At 39.7% G+C, this 25568-nt stretch overlaps 4 protein-coding genes across 4 annotated transcripts; 2 read left to right on the top strand and 2 right to left on the bottom strand.

Moving 5' to 3' along the window:
• Positions 1-568: 568 nt before the first annotated feature.
• Positions 569-2791, bottom strand: LOC130685483 (uncharacterized). Its single transcript, XM_059494320.1, is given in 7 exon segments — positions 569-957; positions 1031-1326; positions 1397-1450; positions 1453-1849; positions 1941-2003; positions 2079-2302; positions 2403-2791. Coding segments are annotated over 7 exon segments (1680 nt in total). The 5' UTR covers positions 2757-2791; the 3' UTR covers positions 569-665.
• A 262-nt stretch (positions 2792-3053) lies between these two features.
• LOC130685484 (uncharacterized) lies at positions 3054-6189 on the top strand. Its single transcript, XM_057508781.2, has 5 exons — positions 3054-3264; positions 3361-3428; positions 3889-3921; positions 5916-6022; positions 6101-6189. The coding sequence occupies exons 1-5, from the start codon at positions 3106-3108 to the stop codon at positions 6187-6189; spliced, it is 456 nt and encodes a 151-aa protein (XP_057364764.1). The 5' UTR covers positions 3054-3105.
• A 2163-nt stretch (positions 6190-8352) lies between these two features.
• On the top strand, positions 8353-11007 carry LOC130685485 (myosin-J heavy chain-like). Its single transcript, XM_057508782.1, has one exon. It carries the CDS (start codon positions 8353-8355, stop codon positions 11005-11007), a length of 2655 nt encoding a protein of 884 aa, XP_057364765.1.
• A 6535-nt stretch (positions 11008-17542) lies between these two features.
• LOC130685649 (uncharacterized) lies at positions 17543-18147 on the bottom strand. Its single transcript, XM_057508964.2, has 2 exons — positions 17859-18147; positions 17543-17794 (listed from the first exon to the last, which is right to left on the bottom strand). The coding sequence occupies exons 1-2, from the start codon at positions 18086-18088 to the stop codon at positions 17554-17556; spliced, it is 471 nt and encodes a 156-aa protein (XP_057364947.2). The 5' UTR covers positions 18089-18147; the 3' UTR covers positions 17543-17553.
• Positions 18148-25568: the final 7421 nt, after the last annotated feature.

Genomic DNA, 25568 nt, shown 5'->3' with positions numbered 1-25568 from the left:
ATTAATGAACAACAAATTTATTTCAACGCTTATACTTGGAAATCGAAAATGGTACACATAAAAAACGCCTCTTCCGGGTGTGGGGTGATGAAAGGTTGTTGGCTTAAAATTTAGTCAACAGGGTAGCTTAAGAATGTTCTTGGATCGGTTTGCAGTTACATCTAAAAAAAAAATGGGAAAATAGGAAAACAAGTGAAGGTGGGTGAAGATGTAATGCTTTGCACCATAGGTCTCTCTATTTCTTTTTTCTGCATCTTTGATTTTTTCACGTTTTTTTAATCACTACTTCACAACGTTCCACCCAAAAGCTCCGATGTAGACGCAGACATTTTTGGGAAAAGATATATGAATTTTACATTTATGTTCAAGCTAGCCACTAGAAAAACAGAATCACAACAACGCCTTTAAAACGAATTTCCTCTTATATCAAACTGAGTGTTGCCTAATTAATTGGCTTGTTTCTTCAGTACGCGGTTTTTGTCGCCCAAATTAAGATGGATTCTGATGAACGCGAACGTTGCTCGCTTAACGAAAATACTTTTGCGTTTTCCGTAGGCGCAAAAACCACGAATTTCTTTTAGTGACGGAGGCATTTTATGGAGCAAAGCAACTCGCACTCATCAGATTTTTTTACGATAAATGGTTTTCGCTGCTCCCTTCATTATTTACGGAGGTGTCAGCGTACTGCTGCCAATATCATCAATGCTGAAGTTGCCCAAAAGATCGACAATAGATGACAAGTTGATGGTTGATGACGGTGGCGATGGGATGCTGTCTTTTTCAAGCCAAATTTTTTTTGTCTGTTTGGTGTCAGAATGCGGAAGAGAATCATTTGAGACTTTAGTCCGCATTTCAGTTGAGCTGTTCGAAATTGGCCGACTTGAAGCACTGGATGTACAAAAAGAATTGAAACATGTACTGTTATGCGAGCCTGCTTGTTCTTGGGAACAAACGCTTCTATTGCAGGTCAAGTCAGGTATCAAATTCCTTTGATCTACAGATAGATCATTTTGTATATCCAGCTGTTGAGAAAAATCCTTCCAAACTCGTTCGTAGGCTTTTCAAGGAATTCACAAGAAGATTGCTTGTTGTACTTCTTGAGGAATCATGGTGGCTAACAGCTGACGGTTCTTGCATAATTTGTGAAGGATCGTTCATTGGCGAGTGTTCGTTAAATAGAGATGCAACCAAACTCATAGTCCGGGAAAGTGTTGCAAGATCTTCTGTGGTTGTCGTATTTTCTTTGTCTGAGATCATACTTTGGCCTTGGCAAACTTTGTGAAAGTCGCCAGAAGTGTATTCGCAACTTTTACCTGATTTTTCCGCCTTTTGATCAAAACAGCGTAAAGGAATTTATAAGATTATTACCATAAGCTTGGACAAATAACCTTGTCACCTTGTAATTCACGGTTTTCGTGCTTCCCCTAAGCGAACAGTTCTCGCTAGTCACGTTTTTTCCGATTTTGCTTGGTTTGCTTTAGGGTCAAACTGACGCGCGGCCGCATACACGGCATCGAGAATTACTTGAATTTCTTGACCTTGAACTTTTGCTTGACAATGGTGAGGGACAGAGGAAGTAATCTTCAGTTCTCTCAATAAGTCCTGAAGTTGCCTCAAACACATTAGCACACTTCGGGTAAAAGTACTACTAAGCCCGTCGCTTTCAGCAAATTTGGGGGAGCTCGATATCATCATGCTTCCTGAAGAGGTTTTGTTTTTTATACTGAGCTCTCTCACTTCCTCCTCTAATGTCGCAATTTTTGCTTTAACTGTTCTGACCTCGTCATGTATTTGAGTAATTTGTAACTCCGCATTATTTGGCGAAACTCTCTTCACGAAATTATCATTTCTGAAAAAGAAACAAATACGTAAATATATAATAAATAAAATGAATAATAAATTTACGTTAGTTGGTCGGCCAAACGCGAAAAAGCATTTACCTTGGATGTACAAGTTGACTGAACGATGCATCATTTGCCAATCCATCGTTTGATCCCTTTGCTCTAACAAAGAAATGGGTGATTTCTTAAATATTGCATAGGTTTTAGAAACTTATAAACAGACTATAACAGACATACTTATTTTTTGACTCATGTCTAGTTTTAATGGGAGAGTTCTGAGTTTTAGTAATTAGCTTCATTTCTTTCGAAAACGTATCACGATGCACAACCATTTGCCCTATTCTATTTGACACCAAGCGATCTGACACCGGAGCGGAGATGGGCTGAATGACGACGTAAGGATCACCAATCTTGCTTTCTGCAAAGCAAATATGTTCTAATGAATTTGAATTAACAATGCCCTAAAAAAACATCAACAAAAAATGGTCATTATGAAACTTGTGAAGTTGTGATGCCTGCTCATGATTTATATCCAAGCCTATTTTGTTAAAACATTGATACCTTACTGACACAATCCAGGTCTGCAACACTAAAAGGTATTCCAACCAAAAAGAGCTCAGTTAAGTGTTGACTGTTATTCAAATGAATGAGCAGGCTTTGGACAAATGGGTGGAGATGTTTCAACTTAGTCATGTGGATATGGTTTTTGGATTTCAAATCAACATCGATAGTCACGCAAATTTTTTTTACGGAAAAGTTTTTCCTTAAAGCGGCCAAAACCGGATCCCACTCAGATGATGGGATTCTAAGAAACTTGAAATTTAGAATGGTATCTGGCCAAGATGATTCGATGGCGTGCAAGGGTGAGGTTCCTTTCAAGAGACATTCTCGCTTATACGTCGAGACAAAATTCATTATTGCTTTTTCTGCACGGTATATCGTAATACGCGTACCGTCGCATCCAGGCCTACTCAATGGTTTCGCCATCTACAAATACAGCGGGGCCAGGGTAAAGTGCGGACGTGACAAGCCACGGAATTTCGCATGCAGGCTGACTCAAGACCTACTAAACGGGCCAGGAGGCCTATTGACATGTACTCTTTTGGACGAGTTAACGTAAACAGACTTCTTGCTCCTCCCATTTCCACGGAGAATTCCACGCCGTAACGCTCCACGCTCCATGTACACCAATATATGCAGTCCGAATCTGGCGACCTGTGTTGATTGTTTTGAACGTCTGTCTGCTAATAATATATTCTCAGAAATGCGAACGGGAGTTATTGATGAAATGCAGGAAAATCAGCTTTCGGACGAAGAATATGTGATTTATCGCACAAAAAATAGTCACAAACATGATCTTGCTACTGCAAAAGCTTGGATGATAACTGCTAAAACTTTGTTTGCAAGAAATTTTGCTGTTCAGGTATGTGTGCTTCTTTGATGTTTTTACTTACTTTCAGTGCTAACAGTAAAGATAATTTCGAATGCGTTGTTCTTACGAATGGCTCCGTTTGCTCAGCTTGAGGCATATACGACTCAAAAATCTGCCAACAATCCCAAAGAAGCTGCCAGATACTTTTCCAGCTTGTAAATATTGTCGCGAGGGGAAAATAGTGACGTGGTTGTCATTTCTGAAAATGACGTGACAACCAACGATCAAATGGCGTACAATGCAGCTTCTCTTGAAAGGAAGTTGCAACACGCAAATTATTTGGTAGAAGCTAGTTATTCCTTGAATTTATGTAACCCTAGAGATGGGGCGTATATCCTTCACGAGGGTATAAAAGCCCACACATTTTTTACCCTAAGTTAGTTCTTGTCAGTTCTGAAGTTCTTGAGTTCTTTTCAAGTTCTCAATTTCCTGAGTTCTCTTCACGTTCCTGTGTTTCAGTTAAGTAAAGCGTAGTTATTCTTCCTTTCTGTTATGTTTTGTATTTTCCCCTTTTAGTTCAATACAAATCATTTTCTAAAGTAAAGTCCAGTGTGACAATATACAGCGAAATTACTTTTCAATCTTTTTCAGCAATCTTATATATCACAACTGTAGATTCTTTGATTTTCCAAATGAGGCTGAATGGAGGTCGGAGAAAAAGGCCCAGACGAAAAAGGCCCAGACGAAAAAGGCCCGCAAAAAAGGCCCAGACGAAAAAGGCCCACTTTTTTCCAAATTTAAAAGTGGGCCTTTTTCTCCATTGGACTGGGCCTTTTTCTCTGTTTAATTTCCATGTTCCTACAAACTTTATATTTGTTTCCAAAATATATTTCCAACCTCCTATTCCGTGGAAAGTGGAATGTGCATAGGTTGCTGAAACCGTTACCTTCTATAAGGTTTGCCGAGATCAAACAATGTTAGCGTATGTACGCTAGTTAACCTTTGATTATTTATTCGTTAGCAATCTGATTTCGGATTATGTTAGTATTTATATATTGCTTATATCCCGTTTAATAAAGTTCATTTTTCACAATTTTGGTTTATTGAACTACTATCGCTTTTTTAAATATAATACAAGAAATAATTGTTTTTCGCACTTAGCCTTGTTCTGTCCACCCTCTTTCATTATTCCCCCAACCCCCAGTCCATCTCCCTTATAACTTCTTTTTGTCGATACTTATGACATAGGTAAAGACCACTGATTCGTTGTTAATACCGAAACTGAATGAGTTCCGCGGGGCTTTTGTGGTTGCTGGGGAAAAAGATATGTTAACACGAAGACTTGTTTATTATTATTAACATTTTATAAATAATCTTTATAGGAATAATGTAACAAACTTAAACTATCATCTGAGGCAAGGACAAAAGAAAGAATATTGTAATTCAAAATTGATTCTCATACCTTTTATTTCCTTATCAGATTTTCAATTCTTTTCACAATTACAAAGAGCCAAATAAATATATTAAAATCATAACCTACTGCTATAACTATGCCAGGCGGTGACTGCCAACTGTTATCTTGGAGCGCTTTTCACCAAAGCAATAAATAGTTCGAGCAAAACTGGAATATTCAATTTTGCGTAGGAACGTCTATAAGTCAAATTTAAAAAGTTAATGCGTGGCTTTTGTTAAACAGCAATCTTTTGTTAAAGAATAACCTCACCTTTAGCCCGAGAGAACCCTCTACGTCTCTGGTAAGAACTCGCGTTTTTCCAGCAATGATAAATGATTTTTTACGTTCTTCGTGTCTTGTTTTCCCCTTATGGACATTTTCAAGCGGCTTTTGGTTACCTTATTCACATCACATACTACAGTGAAATATAAGGAAGCGTTGCACTTGACGTTAACAAAGCTACTAACAATTACAAACCAATTTAGTTTATTTTCTACCATGAAGGGCTTTTTTTATGTCTTTATTAGTGGAGACACTAATAAACCTTTTACAATGAATCTACGATTTTTTTTCTTCAAAATTTCCAAGATCATGAAGCATGCCACTGTATTTTTTATAAAAATGTATTACGACATGGCTTGCACGTGAAAGAACATGAGTTTAGCTCATCAATGAGTCGGTATCAGTACTTCATACGATAAATTTTCCTTTTTTTGATTTGGTTTAATCACTTTATGTTCTTTCTTTTCAGTTTTCTTTTTCTTTATGTTGGCTTTTTTCTTTTTCTGTTGTCATTCTTTTCTCTTTACCTTTTCTTCGATGCGATCAGCCCAATTGTTTTTACTTTCTGATCTGTTTGTATCTCGTTTCTTTATTTATTTGTCAAGCAATTCCACAAAGTCTTCTACCTATAGGTGCGTCTATACTAGAAGTTTTTACGGAAAAGTTACGGTCATACAGGCATAAAGGCATACAGTCTTACTGTCACGCTATTTCAGTTTTTCCGTAACGCAATCTATACTGCACATAGGTTTATAGACATCATACGGAAAATGGGCGTTATAGAAGGCGGAGCAACCTTTTGGTAGTTCCTGCACATCCCGCTAGGCGAACTTTGTTGTCAAAACAAACAAGTGTCAACTCAAATCTGTCTGTTTCAAGTGTTGATGAAACAAGTCTCGAAGTTTCGTTCTTCCTGAAGTATTCGCTTAACTGTGTATTTTGTTAAATTTTAAGCCATGGATCTTAGTTTAGACCAGCTTATTGAAACCACAGAAATTGTTTTGATGTTATCACTTATGTGGAAGATAAGAAAAATGATGAAGGAACGTCAACATCGAAGGAAACATCCTCTTGGTAATCTGTCATATACGTTTCATAATATTCAAACTTGAAATTTCATAATTGATTTTAAAAAATTCATGAAGGTTGTAGGTGAACTCGTCTACACAATACGCAAGAAAACCGGGATACCCATTCATGGTATCATACTTTATTACAACCTGCTGCTCTCCGTGATGTAAAACAGTTTCACAACTGGACTAGAATGAGCCCTACAGCTTTCTAATGCAACAAAAAAGGACCACGATTAAAGTTTGATATGCATTATTGTAATGGTGCTTTTACTGCAATAAAATTGGGCTGCAATTGTTGCCCTGGCTTGTGCTTGAACTTGTCCGTTCTTGTAATCATGCAATGCTGTGTCTTACAATACAGGATGATTTTTTATACACAAAATGAACCTCTCGATGTCTTGTGTTTCTAGTTTCAGTCTAAAAAATATTAAAATTTTACAAAAACTGAGCAAAAGCAACCAATACAATTCAATTATTTACCTTTCTGTTATTTTCTTTGGAGATTTCTTCTTGTTTGGAAATAGTTTAGGCCCCATGTTTTTGATATCGTTTATTTTTCAAATTTAAATTTTTAAATACACACGAAAACTGTGGGATACGAACATCAACAAACAATGTTGCAGTTATGTGTTGTTGTACTAATAAAAAGTATTTAAAAATATATACTTCATTCTGATTGGTTGAACCTTATTTTTTAGCTTACGGAAGCTCTCGCTTACGGGAAAAGTTTGAAACATTTAAAACTTTTTTTCTTACAGACATACAGGCAAAAAGGCATACGGTTACGGAAAATCGCTAGTGTAGATTGCACGGAATAAGCTTTCCGTATGTCTGTATCGATTCAGTATGGCCGTATGTCTGTAACTTGTCTGTAAAAACTGCCAGTATAGACGCAGCTTATTGCAATACAGATAGGTTAAAAGTTTTGATGATCTTACAAATGTGTTTGTCAAATTGATAGTTTACCTGAAAACCTTCAGCTATTTGCAGATCACCATTTCATGCCTGTTTCTCTTAGTTTTTTTTTCATTTAAATCGTTGCCACTTTGTGATCTAAATTGGTCTTTTTCAGAATGCGTGAGGGATTTAATAGTTCTCCAAAATCAAATTTGCTGAAAACTAGGCAGCCTTCACTGTTGAAAATTGGTGTTGGCATTTGGCAGTTTACTTGCTAGTCTTGGTTCAGGAATTTCTGTTTAGGCAAACTCTGAAAGACCAGAGGTTGATGACACAGATGCTGCCATGGTGGCTTGTGCAAGTTTGGCAATTCAGGACCTCTTCTTCTTATTTTTCCTTTTTAATTTCTTCTTCATTCCCTCTAACTTCCGTTTAAGTTTGATTTTCGTTGTCTTATCAGACAATTCCAGCTTTTTCCCTGAAAACCAATGGAATAAACTGGCCGGTCTTCCTTATGTAAAGCATCTTCCCGTGTGGGAAGGCGGACTTTACCGAAATTAAGACAATAAATGTAAACTGAACTCGAGGCGTTTTACCCACAATGACGTCTGTGTTTATTATAAGCTAGGACATAAGAAATAAAAAGACAAGAGAACAAAAGACGAGAAGAAACATTCAGAAAACAAGTTAAAAGAAGGAACAATTAAACAGGGTCTTACCGTGGACTCACGAGTGAAAGAATGGAAGATAAAGTGTCACAAGACGAGCTTGGAATTCAGCTTCCACACAGACAGGGTTTGGAATGCAAGAATTGGCACAGAACGTCTGAGAAGACTCAAGACGAGAACGAGTTTTCTACTCAAAAGGCTGTGATGAGGACATATACCGAAGAACGCCACCAATTAGTTAGCTTAGCTAATTAATAGATTCCAGCCTTGGATGATTCCACGGCGAACTGGTATCAAACAGTTCTTCATCCTCACGGAGCCTTCCCACGCCAAACCAGTATCAGTCAGCTCTTCACCTCTACGATCAGTTCGTCTTCACGTGATCATTGACGTCAAGAGTGACCTCATATTAACTGATAAAAGCTGTGACAAGAAGGGGGCTCGGGGTCTGAGTTTAGTGCGTTATAGTACATTGTGTGTCTGTGTCCAGAGCGTTGAAGTGTAGTAGAGTTTTAGAGAATCTTACATTACACCTGTGATTAGTCTTGTTAGTCTTGTGAAAATACACTTAGTAATTAGTAAGCCGAGTTGAAAGTCATTTACAAGTTAAACATTACATTTGGTGAACGTGTCCAGTTTTGAACTTTGTTCAAATCCGACGACCCCGGACTCCTGCCCAGCAGCAGACCAGCAGGTCTACCCACTTAAACATCGCAGACGACCGGAAATCGTCTAGAACTCCCCGCTACAAGGGTAAGTCACCTAAATGTCATCTGACAACTTAGCAATAGATATATACAAGCCGTCAGCCCCAGTAGAAGAAACTGTAGAAGTAAAAGATCGTCCTACAAGACGAAGCGTAGTAGATACTAAGCGTACAACCCAAAAAGTATATCCCAGTTTAGAAAACGAGCAGAAGAGTGAAATAGCAGAAGTTCGTATTGTACCTTTTCAAAAAAGAACTAGAAGCGCTGAAAGTAGCCCAAGGGACAGCGACGAGGAGAAACAATTAACGAAATATCATTCTACAGAGAATCTACCCAGTAAAAAGAGAAATAAGCTAGTAGAGGAGAGGGATATTCTAAAAACTGCACTAATAGAGATTCATCAAACAATTAATCAGTATAAATTAGAACTAGAAGCAGCTAAAGATAAAGCAACAACCAAACAGCTAAAAACACGCCTAAAAGATAAAGACTTAGAGTATAAATTAATTTCGGAAAAACTAATCGCGGCTGAAACAAAAATACAAGATCTTGAAAATCAAGGTTTAGCCTTACTACAGACAGCTACTATCCAGCAACAAAGCATCGAATATCAAGCAACCAGCTTAACCCAACAGTTAGAGCAAACGCAAGGAGAAAAAACCAACCTAATAACCACCCTAGTAAAAAAGACCCAGGACGTTCAAATCTTAGAATCAACCATAAGAAAAGTAGAAACCGAACACACATCAGTTAAAACCAAGTTAATTAAGGACAAGAAAAAGCTTCAACAGGAATTAGAGAAATTGAAAGAAAGGGAAAGCCAACTACTTGGAGAAGGAACAACCTTATTGAATAAATACAGTAACATCCAAATAGAATTCGAGAAACTACAATTAAGTTACAAAGCTCTTGAAACAAAAAGCATTGATCAGGAAAAAGAAATTCACGCATTACAGGTAGAACATAAGAAATTAATAGTACATATAACAGATAAGAATCAGGAAATTTCGCATCTAAACGATACAATACAAACCAAACAGGCAGAGTTGGAATTTCTAAGACAGGAACAAATTGACCAGACAAGCAAAATTGTTAACCTACAAACAGAAAACAATCAACTTAAGCACAATTTGAACATTAGCCAGATTAACGAAACAACCTTACACGATAAGCAAACTAAGCAAACAATAGAAATATCAACGTTACAAACGGCTAATCAGTCGTTAGAAGAAAAGTTTAAAAGGCTACAACAAACAATCGCGAGTGCCGCAAGCACAAACGAGTTGGAGATAGCACAACACACCCTGGCCATACAGAATAGGAAAATCGTGTCATTGGAAAACGAATTAACGGAACTAGGACAAGCACTCCAGTTAGCGAAACAGGCAGCGGAGCGAGCAGCTAAACTAGATACCGAAAACAATTATCTTAAAGGAAGCATAGAACAACTAAATAAAAACAACCTGACACTCTTAGAACAACTAGCACAACCGGCTATCGAAACCGATACAACTAACGAAACACCAAGAATGACAGCAAACGATGATATACGAGCATTAGCAGTAGCCATTACACGTAGAGACGAAACACAGAACATTCCTATTTATAGTGGCAATGTGAACGACCAACCGATAGGAGTATGGTTAAGAGATGCGGAGGCAATAGCAACGATTCACGAATGGCCGAGGGAATCCACCAAAAAGATTTTAGCCACAAGGTTAAAGGGGACAGCATTGCAATGGCATATCGATAGACTACGGGTAGCACCGAGAGAATCGTATAGCGATTGGCGGAATGCATTAAAGGAACATTTCAAACATCCCGCGGATAAAGCCAAACAGAAATCGAAACTACTGTCAGTAAAACAATCACCTAACCAACCCGTTAGACATTTTATTGATAAAATAACACAGGCATATAGTGCGATTTACAAGGAAGGCGATGAGGAACAAGCAGAAAGCGCTGAACTAACAGCTCTTAAAGATGATACACTAATCAAAATGTTACTAGATGGATTGCTGCCAACCATCAAGACAATTCTATTCCATAATAAATACCCTAGCACCCCAAACTGGCAAAATTTCAAACAAGCAGCGTTAGAGTCAGAAGAAATCGCCTACAACACACAGGCACTAGAACTAAAACCGATATTCAAATTTGAAGTACCGAAACCGACTAGAGATATAGAAGCTGAATTAACTCAAACAAAACTGGAATTAGAAGAGTTAAAAAACAACCTAACGAAATTAAATCTGTCAGGTACAGCGTCGAAATCGGGACAAGATTGGTCCGTAAACAATATTGACACCTATAAGCAAGGTAGGGATTCGTCAAGATATAATAACGTTAAATGGGAAGATCGACAGCGATCTAGGGATAATTCGTATAGTAGAGACCGTAGAGATCACTCTTACAACCGTAACAGATCGTACGACAGGAACCGGTCCGAGTCGCGTGAACGGTCATACGGTAAAGAACGATACCAGGACAAGAGGTATCAGAATAGGGAGAGACTCGATTCTCGGACAAGGCGTTACGACGAGCGTCCAAGATCCAAGAGCCCTCACCCATCGGCAGAGCTAGCGAGAAAACAAAGATTAAGTGGTAATAACAGAGAAAACACTATTACTTGTCATAGATGTCTCAACACAGGACATATAGCGAAAGATTGTCGGACCAAAAATCCGAGAAGGTTCCAATCAAAAACAGAATAGGAAAGATTAAACAAACATGTAGATTAATTAGGATACCCGTGGAATTTAGTAATCAGAAAGCACAAGCTTTAATCGACACAGGTGCAGCAGCTAGTATTATTTCATCTGAGAGATTTGCCTTATTACCTCATAAAGCGATCGTAACTGAATTAGAAACTAAACCTAGTCAGTCGTTTGAATCTGCGTCAGGAAACATCATGCACCCATTGGGATGTTTCAAATTAAGTCTTAAATTAACACCAAATTGCAGACTAGAGCATGACTTCTTCGTGTTGCCTGAAACACAAGAAGGATGTATTTTAGGACTAGATTTCTTCAAAAAGTACAAAACAAAATTAGATATAGCTAATAAAACACTAACATTATCAGTAAACGGAGTAGAATCTGTAATTAGCCTTAAGAAAATAAATACCTATATATAGCATTAAGGAAAGCCAAACAGTAACCTTTGAACTGTCACACCTGAAAGGGAAAGACAGACTAGAAATGGAGCAAGTATTACATAACCACAAATCAGTTTTCGCATCCCAGTTGATAGAACTAGGACGAACAAATGTACTCAAGCATAAGATAGTAACTACGGGAAACCCAAAAATGAGAGGAACCTATAGAATGCCAGCAGCTATTAAACCGATAGCTAAGCAGCAAATCGAAGAAATGTTGAAATACAACATCATCCGAGAAAGCCATAGCGCTTTTAGGGCATCAATAGTGATGGTAAAGAAGAAATCAGGAGAACTACGATTTTGCGTAGACTATAGGGACTTAAACGCAGTGACAGTCAAGGATCGGTATCCTCTACCACGAATAGACGATACATTGAACTTGCTACACGGAGCGAAATTTTTCTCAACACTCGATTTGTTCAGTGGGTACTGGCAAATCGAGATAGCTGAGGAAGATATTCATAAAACCGCATTTACAGCAGAAATGGGACACTTTGAGTATATAAGGATGCCGTTTGGTCTATGCAACGCGCCGAGCACGTTCCAGAGGACAATGGAAATTGTTCTTCGAACGTTAATTGGCAAGTGCGTAATGGTATATATTGATGACATCATTGTATACAGCACCAGCATGGCCAAACACGTACAGCATCTGACCTCGACGTTTCGCCTTTTACAAGCAAATGGACTTAAAGTCAAAATTCAAAAGTGCAAATTTGCAGCTAACGCGGTAGAATATCTTGGGCACATAGTGTCACAAAAAGGAGTCATGGTAGACCCAAACAAGATAAAAGTGGTAAAAAAGTATCCGGCACCAAAAAACCCGGACCAAGTCAGAGCATTCCTAGGACTCGCAAATTACTATAGACGGTTCATAGATCAGTTCGCCAACAAAGTCCATGTACTAACACGGCTCACGAGGAGCACAGTACCATGGCAATGGGGGCAGGAGGAAACAAGCGCTTTTGAAGGCATCAAGGAATGTTTATGTTCCGCCCCTACCCTCGCATATCCTGATTTCGCGCGCCCTTTCATCTTACACACGGATGCGTGCGGGTATGGAGTAGGCGGAATCCTCTCTCAGATGCCCCATCCAAATGCCAACCCAGGGCCCAGTGAGGAATCAATAAATGATTCAAGAGTAATAGAAGAGTCGACAGACGAATGGAATAAGTCTCTAGAACACCCTATTGCATACACCTCTAAGCATCTAACTGATGTTCAACTAAAATGGTGTACCACAGAGAAGGAAGCGTATGCGATTATTCACTCAGTAAAAGCATTTTTCCATTACCTATACGGCACTAACTTTGTAATAGTGACCGACCATAGGCCTCTGCAATACATCCAAAAAGTCAGGGAGCCAACAGGAAGATTGGCCAGATGGTTCTTATTCTTGCAACAATTTGAGATGGAAATTCAGTATAGGCCTGGTAAACTGCACCAAAATGCTGACGCATTGAGCAGAATACCGGTTAATATTGTAGTATCACAGCAAGTCGTAGCTGACGACTGGCTAATTGCTCAGCAAGAAGATACCTTTTGCAAAGAAGTAGTAAAAAACTTAGAGAAGGCAAACAAGGATGCAGAAGACGAATTTCGATATTTACCTAGCGGACTTTTAACCACAGCTAGGGGAAAAATCGTAGTACCGGCGACGCTACGAAAAGAGGTTATGGAGCAATATCACGACCACAAATTGGCTGGTCACCTAGGAATAACAAAAACGACCGCAAACATTAGTAATAAATACTTTTGGCCAAAGATGGCTAACGATATAAAAACTCACGTACTTAACTGCTTAACCTGTGCGAAAAGAAAATTTCTGGATCTTGTAAAGCTGCACTCCAACCAATCCCTGTTACAGACTACGTCTGGCAACGATTGGCCATGGATATTGTAGGCCCAGTTCCAGAAAGTGAGAAAGGAAATAAATATATCTTAGTAATCATGGAGTACACAACGAGATATATTATAGCACTTGCGCTTAAGGAAGTTTCCGCCCAGACTATCATTCGCAAGTTTATTAAGCACATTGTAAACAACGAAGGGTTACCCTCGCAGATCCTAACGGATCGAGGTTCGAACTTCCAATCGCAAGCAATGGCTGAATTGTGTAAACAGCTAGGTGTGAAACAGTTAAGAACTACAGCATACCACCCGCAAACAGATGGTGCTGTTGAGAGATTTAATAGGACATTAGGGGACATGTTAACAGCCCATGTCGCTCATAACCCTGCCTTGTGGGATGAGCACCTCGACTATGTAGTCGCGGCTTACAACCGGACGCCTCACTCGAGCACCGGTGAAACCCCTTTTTACCTATTAAAAGGCAGAGATGCATTAGAACCATCGGACTTAAGACCCCCGATGAGAAATAGGCTTCTAGAGGATCAAAACAACATTTATACGCAACAATGGCACGAAGCTTTAGAATTAGCCAAAAGTAAGCTAATCGTAGCACAGTCAAGACAAAAGGTGAATTACGATCGTTCATCGAAGGAATGCTCGTTTGAGCCAGGAGACTTAGTGCTATTGAAAGAAATGAAGCCACAAACAGGTAAATTTTATATGCGTTGGGATGGACCTTTCACTATCGTAGATAAGTTGTCTGATTTGAATTACCTAATCAGGAGAACAACAGAAAACCATACTATGGTTGTGCATGTGAATCGCCTCAAGAAATGGAAAAGCAAGGAAGACGCGGAAAACGTAACTAAAGAAAGGGAAGAAGGTAACAGCGTAGAACGTAACCCTAGGAGGGAATCAGAAAACGAAGAAAGAGAAACACAGAGTGAGATAGAAATTGAAAGTAGGGAAAGGGAATTGAGTATCCAATGTCAAGGAGAGACAGCAGCAACCGCTGTAAGACAAGCAACAGAAGGGGAAGATAGCAATCGGCAAGAAACAGCACAGTTACCGACCGAAAGCGGTAAAGCACAAATTAAGCAACCTAGAGTGAGACGGAAAAGGCAGGATGATATCGGAATACCTGTTAGAAGATCGCTAAGACAAGCAATCAAACAGCCACAAAGACTCATTACGGAAATGTAATTACAGATGAGGAACGTTATTGCAACTATCGTCTTCATTATAGCTGTAGGAATAACCCACTCAATAACCATCGACACCTGCAACTGCTCACAACCAGTAATTAAAGGTATTTTAGATTTAGACGATCCCGACTACTGTTCACACCCTGAACCAGTAGAAATTCCAACTAAAATCAATTACCGATTCCTAACCAAAAACAAAGAACCCATAACATGGGAAGGGTACGCATGCACCCAGTGGTTATCAACCAAAGAAATATCCACTAATTTCCTTTTAAGTCATGACACTATTTTTAAGAAGCAAATTTTAAAAGTTAGTGCTAATGAATGCTGGAACACGGCACAGTATCCAAATACATGCGTGAATAGCCCGATGGTAAAGGACGGAAAAACATTTAAATACCTCCAGGAGCCTGAGGGAGAAGGTCACTGGATGACAACACAGGTCTACACAACTAAGAATTGTGTAACTCAAATAGTTCAGTTATCAAAGGATTGTCACGATTGCCCAGTAAAGTCACCGTTTGGTATAATAGCGAATTCTAGTAAGGCAGAATTTTCGAATCATAATGAACTAACGATCGTTTGGAAAGCACCAGATGCAAAAGAGCCCACCTGTGAAATAAATTCGGTATTTCAAGGTAGAGGTAACTTAACGAAAAGTAAGAAACAAAATAGGATAGAAGATCATGCAGCTCAGTTAGAATTTATCATATCTGCTAACAAAACGCAAATCTGCACGAACATAACCGTCTATCCGGTAATCGGGTTACCCGATTCCTACATAGATATTATAGAAACCCCTAAGCGACAGAAAAGAAGCTATGATAGAGAAGTGATAGGATTATTAATGTTAGCTAGCGATCCTAGTCGTTGTTTGGCGTACATGCCACGCAGTGGAAAATTCTCGACCCCAACTTGTGCATTCGACACCACCCTGTCAAATTGAAAAAGAAACGCAGAAGGTGATAACCAACGGTCAAGCTTTCAAATTTCTTGCTAATGGAATGGTAATGCAAAGCTATCTCGAGCATTGCATTCACCAATTTACAGAAAACAACACGGGAGTCAAGAAATGCGGTAGTAGTTTAGATGAACTAAATAACCCGACGGATGTATGGTCATTAGAACCCAACCCGATGACATTTGGATTAGTTCCTTTCCATATGATTCAAGCTCACACAGGTAATTGCTTAACCGTAAACATAACACTGGATTATCCTGTAACTGTTACACCGTGTGAGAATGGTAACGTGAACCAAATATGGTTACTAGAAATTCTAGAATCATCCAATGAGGCAATAGATGGGGAATTACAAGAACAAAGAGGGCCACAAGTAACTAGATGGGATAGGAATCGCACACGCAAGTTCGACAAAATGAGTGACCACATACCGTTTAATCCACCAACTTTATACGGTAAAATTCAGCCCACCACCAATTTGGATTACTGTCTAACTATATCGGAACAACAGACTCTCACGTTACTGTTTTGTAACCAAAGTAGCTCTATCGAAGGTTACCCTAAACAGGATTTCGGCTACGTAAATGGGAAACTAAGAATTCTCACAACCAACACTTGTGTTACGCCGATGACGGCGCAGTCATGCGACAGTGAATTTAGTAATAGAATGTTATGGAACTACAATGAGATTGACAGGCAATTTGCCTTAAAGGACAATCCATTTTGTCTAGTTCCATTTTACGAAGACAAGACGGTGCGAGCACTTCCCTGCGATTCCTCACAAAAGTTGCAAGAATGGATTTTCCAAAGAACCCTTGCAACCCCATTTTTTCCAATGGACAGAATAGAAGAGGTGACTACCATTTCGAATAGAAGGGAAGAGAGAAACAAAAGAAGACAAGAAAGGTTAATTGAACTAAATGATTCTGGTGAAGTTTTGAACACCAAAGGCAACGAGACAAAAACTCAATTAACAGATAGCGTTAGGACGTTGCTAGACATTGAAAATCGCCAGTACATTGAAGGGCAGGCGATCAAACACGAATCACAATTGGCCAACGAAGTCCGTCAATTATATTGCAAAATTACTTCACTACAGCGTAATCAAGCTATGGTTTTAGCACAAACAAATGGACTGCTTGCAGCCCGTGCACTAAATCTAGATACATGTAGTAGAATAACCGGAAACGGCAAAAGTTTAATTTTACAGAAATGTGAAATTGTACCTGTAAAAATGGCCGCTGTACAAACACAGTGCGGCTATCAGCCATTTTTTCAGGCAGACCCGAAAACCAATTTCACTGTTGGAAAGGATGGTTGGTCACTTCATCCTTTCCAGGATTGTTTCTGGAACGGTCAATATGTAAATTTCAACGATAAAACCTATACATGGATAAATGGAGAATGGAAACTCCAAGAACCATCAATTCATGTGGTAAAACTAAAATTGATTACAGCATTTGAGGAATTACCTCTAAAAACGTACGATTATTTGCCTCAGCATCATTCGATGTATGAGCCAAATAACGTAGAACAATTAAATGTTTTAACGGAATTAATTGGTAGAGTACAACTATCTAATACTAATTCACTTTCTGGATTAGTCTTAGATAACAAGGCCCAGGTTGATTTCTGGGATATATCCAATTGGGTTTCCATATTTAAGTATGGAATACTAGCAGTGAGTGTAATAGCTGTAACAATCTTGATTGGATATGTCTGCATTGCATTTATACCATTTGCTACAATCTTCAATTTGTGTAAAAAGAAAAATAACACTAACAATCACGAGCAAGAAATTCCCATGCTGTCACATATCCATAATGATACACAAATCATTCCGGGTAAGGGACTCTGTTGGAATGACGGATGCCTCATTGCACCCCAAAAATGAAATTTGTAACCACAAGTAGAAACAAATTTATATGCGATGTTAAACGTAAAATTTGTAGCATCTATGTAACTAATAAACCTACCTATCATTTGTACCTAGCCAAACCTTTTAAAAAAAAAAAAAAAAAAAAAAAAAAAAAAAAAAAAAAAAAAAACGTCCATAGACAACCAACCTTTAAAGTTGTGTATTCTACTGGAAATACAAGGAACTAACCAGCATAAGATCGGTGCCAATCAAAAGCCGACGGAGAAGACGGTGTACGTTCTGCATTGCCACTGAGTGATGGAATTCTTCCTGCAATTGTTCATTGAAGAAGAGCGATGAACGACAGTTGCGGTGATAGATATCCTCACCAGACTCGAGCCACCAGAGCAATCGTGCAAACCGGACCGGGTAAATGTCGCGGTAGCGAGCATAACCTGGAAACTGACTGGAAAAAGAAAAAAAAAACAAGTCAAATGGAATGCTAAGAAAAGAACCAATTTGCGACTTACACATAATAGCGGTCGGTGGAACTGACTCGTCGGAACCCGAAGTCAAGAGGAGGACAATTTTCAACACTCATCGATGGCCGATAGGAATTGAAGAACAGTTCTCGATCAGTGGGAAGAAATCTTCGGAAGAGCAAATGAGGCTTGTGATACGCTATAACTTCGAAAATCCACAAAGCAGTATCAACGGCAGCACGATGAGACACAACGCATGTAAAATCAAACTCCATCATGCACAAGGGAGCTCGACGAAGGGCAAGAAACGAATGAAACACACCGGAACAAAAAGCAACAACTATAAGGTTCGCATCAAAAAAAAAAAAAAAAAAAAAAAAAAAAAAAAAAAAAAAAAAAAAAAAAAAAAAAAATAATCCTTACCTATCCCCTCCACTATTCCACTCTCTTACTAACAAGAAATGTTTAGCAATTGTAATCCCTACGGAAGAAAGAAAGAAAAGAAGCAAATGCATAAATTAGAATTAGAAATTTTGGTAGACCTATCTGTTTCATTATAACTTCCGTATACATAAATATATTCTCCAACCCTGTAACCCCAAAGGCAACTTCTGTAAAAAGGGGAGGAATGTGATGAGGACATATACCGAAGAACGCCACCAATTAGTTAGCTTAGCTAATTAATAGATTCCAGCCTTGGATGATTCCACGGCGAACTGGTATCAAACAGTTCTTCATCCTCACGGAGCCTTCCCACGCCAAACCAGTATCAGTCAGCTCTTCACCTCTACGATCAGTTCGTCTTCACGTGATCATTGACGTCAAGAGTGACCTCATATTAACTGATAAAAGCTGTGACAAGAAGGGGGCTCGGGGTCTGAGTTTAGTGCGTTATAGTACATTGTGTGTCTGTGTCCAGAGCGTTGAAGTGTAGTAGAGTTTTAGAGAATCTTACATTACACCTGTGATTAGTCTTGTTAGTCTTGTGAAAATACACTTAGTAATTAGTAAGCCGAGTTGAAAGTCATTTACAAGTTAATGATTCGTGATGGTGTGGCCCAAAAGCCAAGTATATTCGGCTTCGTTACATCACTCCCGGCGGCGTGAGATTACGTCCCGTAATCAGAGTTGATGCATCGGAATCGATTCGGGAGCCGCAGGTCTTGGATCATCGGAAGGGCGACAGCAGACGGCCCAGATGAGGGTAAAAAGACCGCAGGCATAGCAAATGCGCAAGAAGATAAGCACCAAAAGACATAAAATGCCGATGAAGAAATAATTCGTGATGGTGTCCCACCAAGATGTATAAGTTCCGACACTGGCTGATGTCATTAAGACGGTCGACGCACTGTATTTGTGGTGCAAGGCAAATTCAGGTGCAGGATGTTCATTAATCGCGGCGGCTATATCGGCCATAATGTTCATATGATTTAGCATATTGTCGGTATATGCCGGGTTGCTTCGATGGTCGTAGTCGAGAAATTCGACATTTTCATACCGAAAAGAATGTGCAAGTGTTTGTTCCGGTAACACAATGTTTGCTTCGATTGGTTTCCATGTGTCGTTACGGAAGGCGTAAGGTTTGTCGTTAAAATTAACGAAACCGTTAGTCCAATAACAAGGGGAATATTTAACAAGTTCCCATCCGTCGAGATTAATGGTGTAATTTTGAAATTTCGGCTGTGGTCCGCAAGATGTCAGTATAGTCTCAAATGTAACATTTAAAGTTTTACATTGAATTAATACAACCGTTTTTCCAAAGGCTTGTAATTTCGTGCATTGTTGTAAATTTAACTGCGAAGCTGCTAACCATCCGTTATATTGAGCCATTGTAACGGCCCTTTCGTGTTTGGCCTTGCGAGCTTCACATTGCATTAGTCGAATTTGTCTTGCTAATTCATTTTCATGATCAGTAAGTTGGTCTCGAATATATTGTATATTCGCGGGTACGTTTAAATTTTCATCGGTAGATGGCGCCGGAGTCTCCAAAGTGGTTGGTAAATTTTCCATGATGGCCGCCGCCGAAACGGTTAGTTTCGATTGGCCGATGATCTCGAATGACGAAGTTCTATTGGTGCATTCGTTTTGTAGGGAGGCACAGCGTGTTGTAGGAGTCAAATGAAAATCAAGTTGTCTGGCGTCATCTTGGAGCCTGAAAATTATTTCGTCGCCCGGTAGACGAACCAGTGTACCTATCCCATCTTCCACTAGTCGGGTTTTCGGTTTAGTCTTTTGTGTATAGGTTTTGTCCCAAATTAATGTTAAGTGATTGTGTGATAAATTTCCAGTCGTGGCGGAAGCTGTTCCGATTGGTGTTGTAAAATCGGCGTCTTCGTGTAGTTGAAAAAGTTGCACTTTCTCCAAAACACAGTTTATAATTTCAGAATCAATTGTCTGTAGCCAATATCCGAAAATGTCAGGTTCACGATCAAATATAAATTTATCGTCTGAAAAAATCATTCGATTTTCGTCACATCGTTTTTGGTTAATCATTTCATTGCACACGGCGGGTGAAGTGTCAATCGAAATTTTATCCGGCACAATCACTAGTTGACCGAAAAAATTCATTGTTATGCGCCGTATATTCTTCCATCTTGCGCAAATATATCCAGGAAATTTAGCCGCGGCACGGTCTTCACTATAAATCGCATATTTCACTTTCACGGCCTTATTATCGGGCGCAATCGCTTGGCAATTGTCGTCGGAAAATTGGAGTATTCCCGTCTTTAATGGTTCGGAACAATCGCATACGGTTGTTTGAAATGCCTGCGGGTGTAGCCCGTAAAGACATAGCAACAGTACGAATGGAATCAGCGACATTTTCTATAGAGGGCAACATATAATAAACATTACAATCAACATCAACAGTGGAAGGTATAGATAAAAGCATAATACAACATCATGTGGGTTTCCTAAAACTATATGAGTAATATATAAAGAAGGTAAAATAAAAGCAAAAGCAGGAAGTATATATGACGGCAATTAAAAAGGTCAACGATCTTCCGTCGGCCCGTAAACAGTTGCCGATGGTCGCTAGCGAGCAAAAATACGCATATAGTGCACGGAAAAACATTATGTATCTAATATAAGAGTAAGTATTTTTATGCGGTGACTGGTGTCATTGGGAAGGAGAAAGAATAATCTCACTGATGCAAAAGAAAAATTCGGGAAACAATGCATCGTTTAGACAGGAGAGGAAGAAAAGGCATGATATAATTGTAACGACGGGGAAAAACACAGGTCAATTTTCATTAGAGTGACACAAAGGCGCATACGGATAGGGTAAAAGGCAAGTGAAACACGAGCAAGGGAAGAGAAAAAGGGCGCGCTTGGTGGGCTTGGAGGGTGCATTTTTCCTAAGCTCAACGTAAGGCGTAACACAGATGCTAATAGCTCAAAAGGTAGAGCGCTCGGCTGTGATGCTGTGGGTCTGAGGTTCGAATCCTCAGTAGGACCAGATAACTCATCCATTAATGAGGGTTCTAAGCTACGAAAAAGGTTATACTTCATTCTTTATGGTAAATAAAACGACGCGAAAGCTAACTTTTATTTTCTAAGTCCAACGCATGAGAAATGGTATGGGGAAAGAAGTAAAAGGGCGCTAAAGGGAATGAAACATATGGGGAAGAAAGAGAAGCGGCTCGTGCGAGACAAGGGAAATTTGTCCCAGACACACGGAGTTGGGGTAAAATAGGCGGAAGATAAAATTTTGGGAGCTTATGTCTATTGTTTTGCTTAGAAGGACCAAAGGGGCAGGAAAGAACTGCATGAAATGAGAGAGACGAGAAGTTAAAAGAAGAAAAGGAGAAGAAGAAAAAGAAAATTTAGGGGGGAGTTTCAGAGAATTCTAATTTGTATAGTAAAGTCGAACGCATGAGAATATCTTTCCCATGCGCCGCTATAGGGAGGGCCCTCTTTTTTTTTCTTTTACTTGTTGTCTTTTGGATGGAAATCTTATGGATTGTGACATATTTATTTAAAATCAAGTGAGGCGAGTATTGTTGGTAGCTGGATGTATTTTTTTTTGTTAGGAAACATATGACAGCATACAGATACATTCGGGATTGGGTTTACAAGGGAAGACAAAATTCAATTTTCTTCCGGCGGCGGAATGGGACGGCGGTTTTCCGGGTCCAGATCCAGGATTGAAGCAAATACTTCGGTTGCCTGGCTCCATTCTTCACGTTCGAGGAGTTGAACGAGTTCCTCCGTTCGAGCTCTCGTCAGCCCGGCGATTCTCCACCGATTTTGGAGATGGTGCTGGAAGTTTCTTAGCCCTGATCCGGATGGGCGCCGGTGGTCTAGGGCTTCCCGCATGGCCCGGTCCTTCTCTTCCACTGTTGAAGAGGTGCTAGTAGCTTCCGCCACTATGAAGGATCGTTCAGCGGTAAGACCGTGACAGATTCGTTTCCAAGGAGGCATCCCCGTTTGACGGGAGTGATTTTCGGCCATCGTGTAGAATAGCAGTGGTTCTCTTGGTAGCTTCGGTAGTGCTGTTGATCTCCAGTGATGAATTGAGAGTGGAGGCTCAGCGTTCGAAGCGCGTTGACTTATATGGTCAAACCTTCCACTTGTAGGTTACCACTTCTTCACATCTATGTTTTTTTTTTTTTTTTTTTTTTTTTTTTTTTTCAAAAGTTCGAGTTCAACACTAAGTCCCTCGAGGTGGCCCTCGATTGTTTTAGCAGGTGTCAGTTTTCGCTGCCGTTGTCATGAGGGGAATTATTTATTGCTGTGTAGGGTCGAGTAGCATTCTTCCAAGGGCGCACATGGTTCGTTTTTCTTTCATTTCTTTTTTTAAAATTTAGATTCACTACTGTTTATTAAATGGTTATAGAGAAAGAAGGAAAAGTGAAAGAAGAAATGACGAAGTATAGTGCTTCTACACGTGAATAGGGTTAATTAGGCGTAATTTGGGTATATCAACTTGAGAGGGATTCGGGATATAGGCGTTGGCTACGTGGCATAACGTTAGAGCTTCCGACTTCGACGCGGGAGTCTTAAGTTCGAATCACGCCGTGACCTTGACTTAAGAATTACTTGTAGCTTCCTTAGGAGTTGTTGAGGTTAACTGTTTCTTAATGGTTATTCTGTGGGTTGATTGGCAATAGATATTAAAATTTTTATTGATCCTGTTTCGAATTTTCTATAATTCTGGGTATTGAATTTGGTATTCCATATAGTCATATGGCTAGATGGTATAGCCCTCGACTACGGCTCGGAAGTGCCGGGTTCGAATCACGCTGTGATCTTAACTAAAAATTTTCTGGCAGATCCCTCAAGAGTAGGCGAGCTAATCATATTTGTGATTATGTTACTGTGATTGAATTGTTATTGACTATTTTATGTTTCATTTCTGGTTGGGCTTGAAATGGCTTTTATATTTATGCTAGGGTAGACATATGTCTAGACGCCATAGCGACTCAGCCTCGGAACACCACTCGGGAGTCTCGGGTTCAAAACCCGGCTCGGCCGTCATCGCAATCCCAATTTGGAATATTTCTTATTTTTTTCTTTTCTGCTTCTAAAATTTGGAGCTTGTCGAAAGCTTTGGGGGTCTTGGGTTCAAGCCTTGCCTCGGTTGTTTTTGAAATACCCCTAAATCGATAGTTGGCTTTTCTTTTCTTTCCCTATCTTATTTTTTCTTTACTTTAAACTTTTCTTGTCTTTTCTTTTGAATTTTCTCTTACGTATAATGAAAAGCCGGCGGAGATTTTGTTTGCGTCCTACTGTGTTTATTTTATTGTTTGTTAAGGTAGAGAATATAATGCGAAGAGGAAAACAAAATGGTTTGGGATAGAGCTCTATTCTAAGGGGAATAAACACATGTTCCTACTGGGTGAGAATAATTAAAAGGGGTTGTCGTCGTTGTCGGTGTCCTTTTTTTTCGTTCCTTTTCTTCATGGTGTGTTCAACGGGAAGTGTTGGGGCCATCGCGCCTCTGACGTTTCCGGCCAGTGTCCCACTGGTCGGGCGACCAGTTGAAAAGAGGGGGTGGCGCTTAGCTGGATCCAAGTCTAAAATCAGCTTTAGGGTGGTGACAGCGCCTCCCCAATCTTCGGCGAAGAGATCCGCGTTCAGCTGACGGGTGAGCGCGGCCGTACGTTCTTCCACACGGCGCTCGTAACGTTGACGTTCCATCTCCCACGATTCCATGTCGTCGAGCTCTGGGGACTGAGGCGTTTGGCTGACGATGTTGCTAGATTTTTCCGGAACGGGCGTCCAATCGGCGTAGACGGGGATGGCAGCCATTGGTGCCATCACTTTCTCTGCTTGCTCGTCGGCACTTAGCCACTCGCAAGCTGCCTGGGATTGCTGGTTAGCAGAGTTAGCGCACGGGTCCATTTTTCGGGATTTTTAAAATTGTGGAGCACAATTGAGGAGAACTTTACTCAACAAGTGTCGAAAACGTTGTGAAGTCCCTTTGAAATGTCTCGCTGTTAAATACACGACGGTTGTTATGTGATCGTTTTGATTTTGTTTCGACGAAAATATACTCTTCTAATTCCTATAACGCATTGGTAGTTTTCGATTTCTTTGCGGGCGTCCGGTAGCATGTTGGGGTGGCAGTATTTCTTGCTGACTGATGGCAGGCGCCACCTGTCGGGCGTCAGATTCAAGATTAATCACCGCAGCTGCGTTGTTTCCGTGAATTGTTGTGGTGTTCTTTGTTTTATTGGACGCACCAACATGAGTTGACTCATTATCGTCTGAAGTATATATTCCTTGGGTTTCGCTGACGATATGAGAATGTTTATTGTTTTGGGTGGCGGCCATTTGCAATTCCGCTGCCTCCAATTCCACAGTTTCCAATTCCACACTTTCCGCATCCATACTTTCAACATTTCTTTCCGTACCCACATTTACTGTTTCCAAAGGTTCCAATTCCATATTTTCCCATTCACTCGCGCTTCGCTCTATGTTTTCCATAGTTTCGATTGTTTGGGTGGAAATCGATTTACGAAATCGATTCTCGAACTTCGAAGGCGTCTCGATAGGGGGACAATGTTCGTCTTTCCATAACATTGTTTCGTACAGGGGTTTTAGGCGGTTAACATGAGTGCGTTGACAAATGTATGAATTATCAGCAATATCTACTGTATTATTGGAATATACTTTTACGATTCTATAAGGACCTTTATATTTAGAGGTAAATTTCCTACTATCGCCTTCTTTGACTACTCTAATATCTAATAATACTCTATCTCCTACCACATATTGTTTTACATTTGCTCTTTTATTATATTGTTCCCTCTGACGTTTTCTTGCTTTTTCGCTCTCCTCACGGACGCGTTGGAAACTATAACGTAAGCGATCAGCTAAATTACCTACGTAATCTGATGCGGAGATAAATGTTTTTGGGGACGCGTCAAGGAATTCATTAATAGGTATATTAGGATCTCTACCGTGCAGTAAATAATATGGGGTTTCACATGTCGAAGAATGGACAGAACTACGGTAAGCAAATAAAACATCATCCAGCATATCTTCCCAATTCTCATGTTCTCCATCTTTTAATTCCTTTCTCAACATTGTGGTCAATGTTCGATTAAATCTCTCAGTTTCGCCATTGCTAGCTGGATTGTAAGCAGTTGTTAACTTTTGATCAATTTTTAATTTCTTACAGAAGTAACGGAATAATTTGGACGTGAAATTAGTTCCACGATCGGAAAGGATGGCTTTAGGCATACCATGTCTAACTATAATTGTTTTATATACACAATCTGCTGTCGTCTGCGCTGTTTGATCTTTTAACGC

The sequence above is a fragment of the Daphnia carinata genome, chromosome 3 (assembly GCF_022539665.2).
Source record: "Daphnia carinata strain CSIRO-1 chromosome 3, CSIRO_AGI_Dcar_HiC_V3, whole genome shotgun sequence".
Classification (NCBI taxonomy): Eukaryota; Metazoa; Arthropoda; class Branchiopoda; order Diplostraca; family Daphniidae; genus Daphnia; species Daphnia carinata.
Note: the sequence above shows the minus strand (reverse complement) of the source record. Positions and strands in the feature narration are given on the sequence as shown.

Bases quoted from the DNA above. Each gene is read 5' to 3' on its own strand.
- LOC130685484 (XM_057508781.2), top strand. From the start codon at position 3,106: ATGCGAACGGGAGTTATTGATGAAATGCAGGAAAATCAGCTTTCGGAC. The intron at 3,429-3,888 runs GTAAATATTGTC...TCACAACTGTAG, and splicing joins GCCAGATACTTTTCCAGCTT to ATTCTTTGATTTTCCAAATG. The intron at 6,023-6,100 runs GTAATCTGTCAT...TGAAGGTTGTAG, and splicing joins TCGAAGGAAACATCCTCTTG to GTGAACTCGTCTACACAATA.
- LOC130685649 (XM_057508964.2), bottom strand. From the start codon at position 18,088: ATGATGGAGTTTGATTTTACATGCGTTGTGTCTCATCGTGCTGCCGTT. The intron at 17,795-17,858 runs GTAAGTCGCAAA...TTCTTTTTCCAG, and splicing joins TCCACCGACCGCTATTATGT to TCAGTTTCCAGGTTATGCTC.
- LOC130685485 (XM_057508782.1), top strand. From the start codon at position 8,353: ATGTCATCTGACAACTTAGCAATAGATATATACAAGCCGTCAGCCCCA.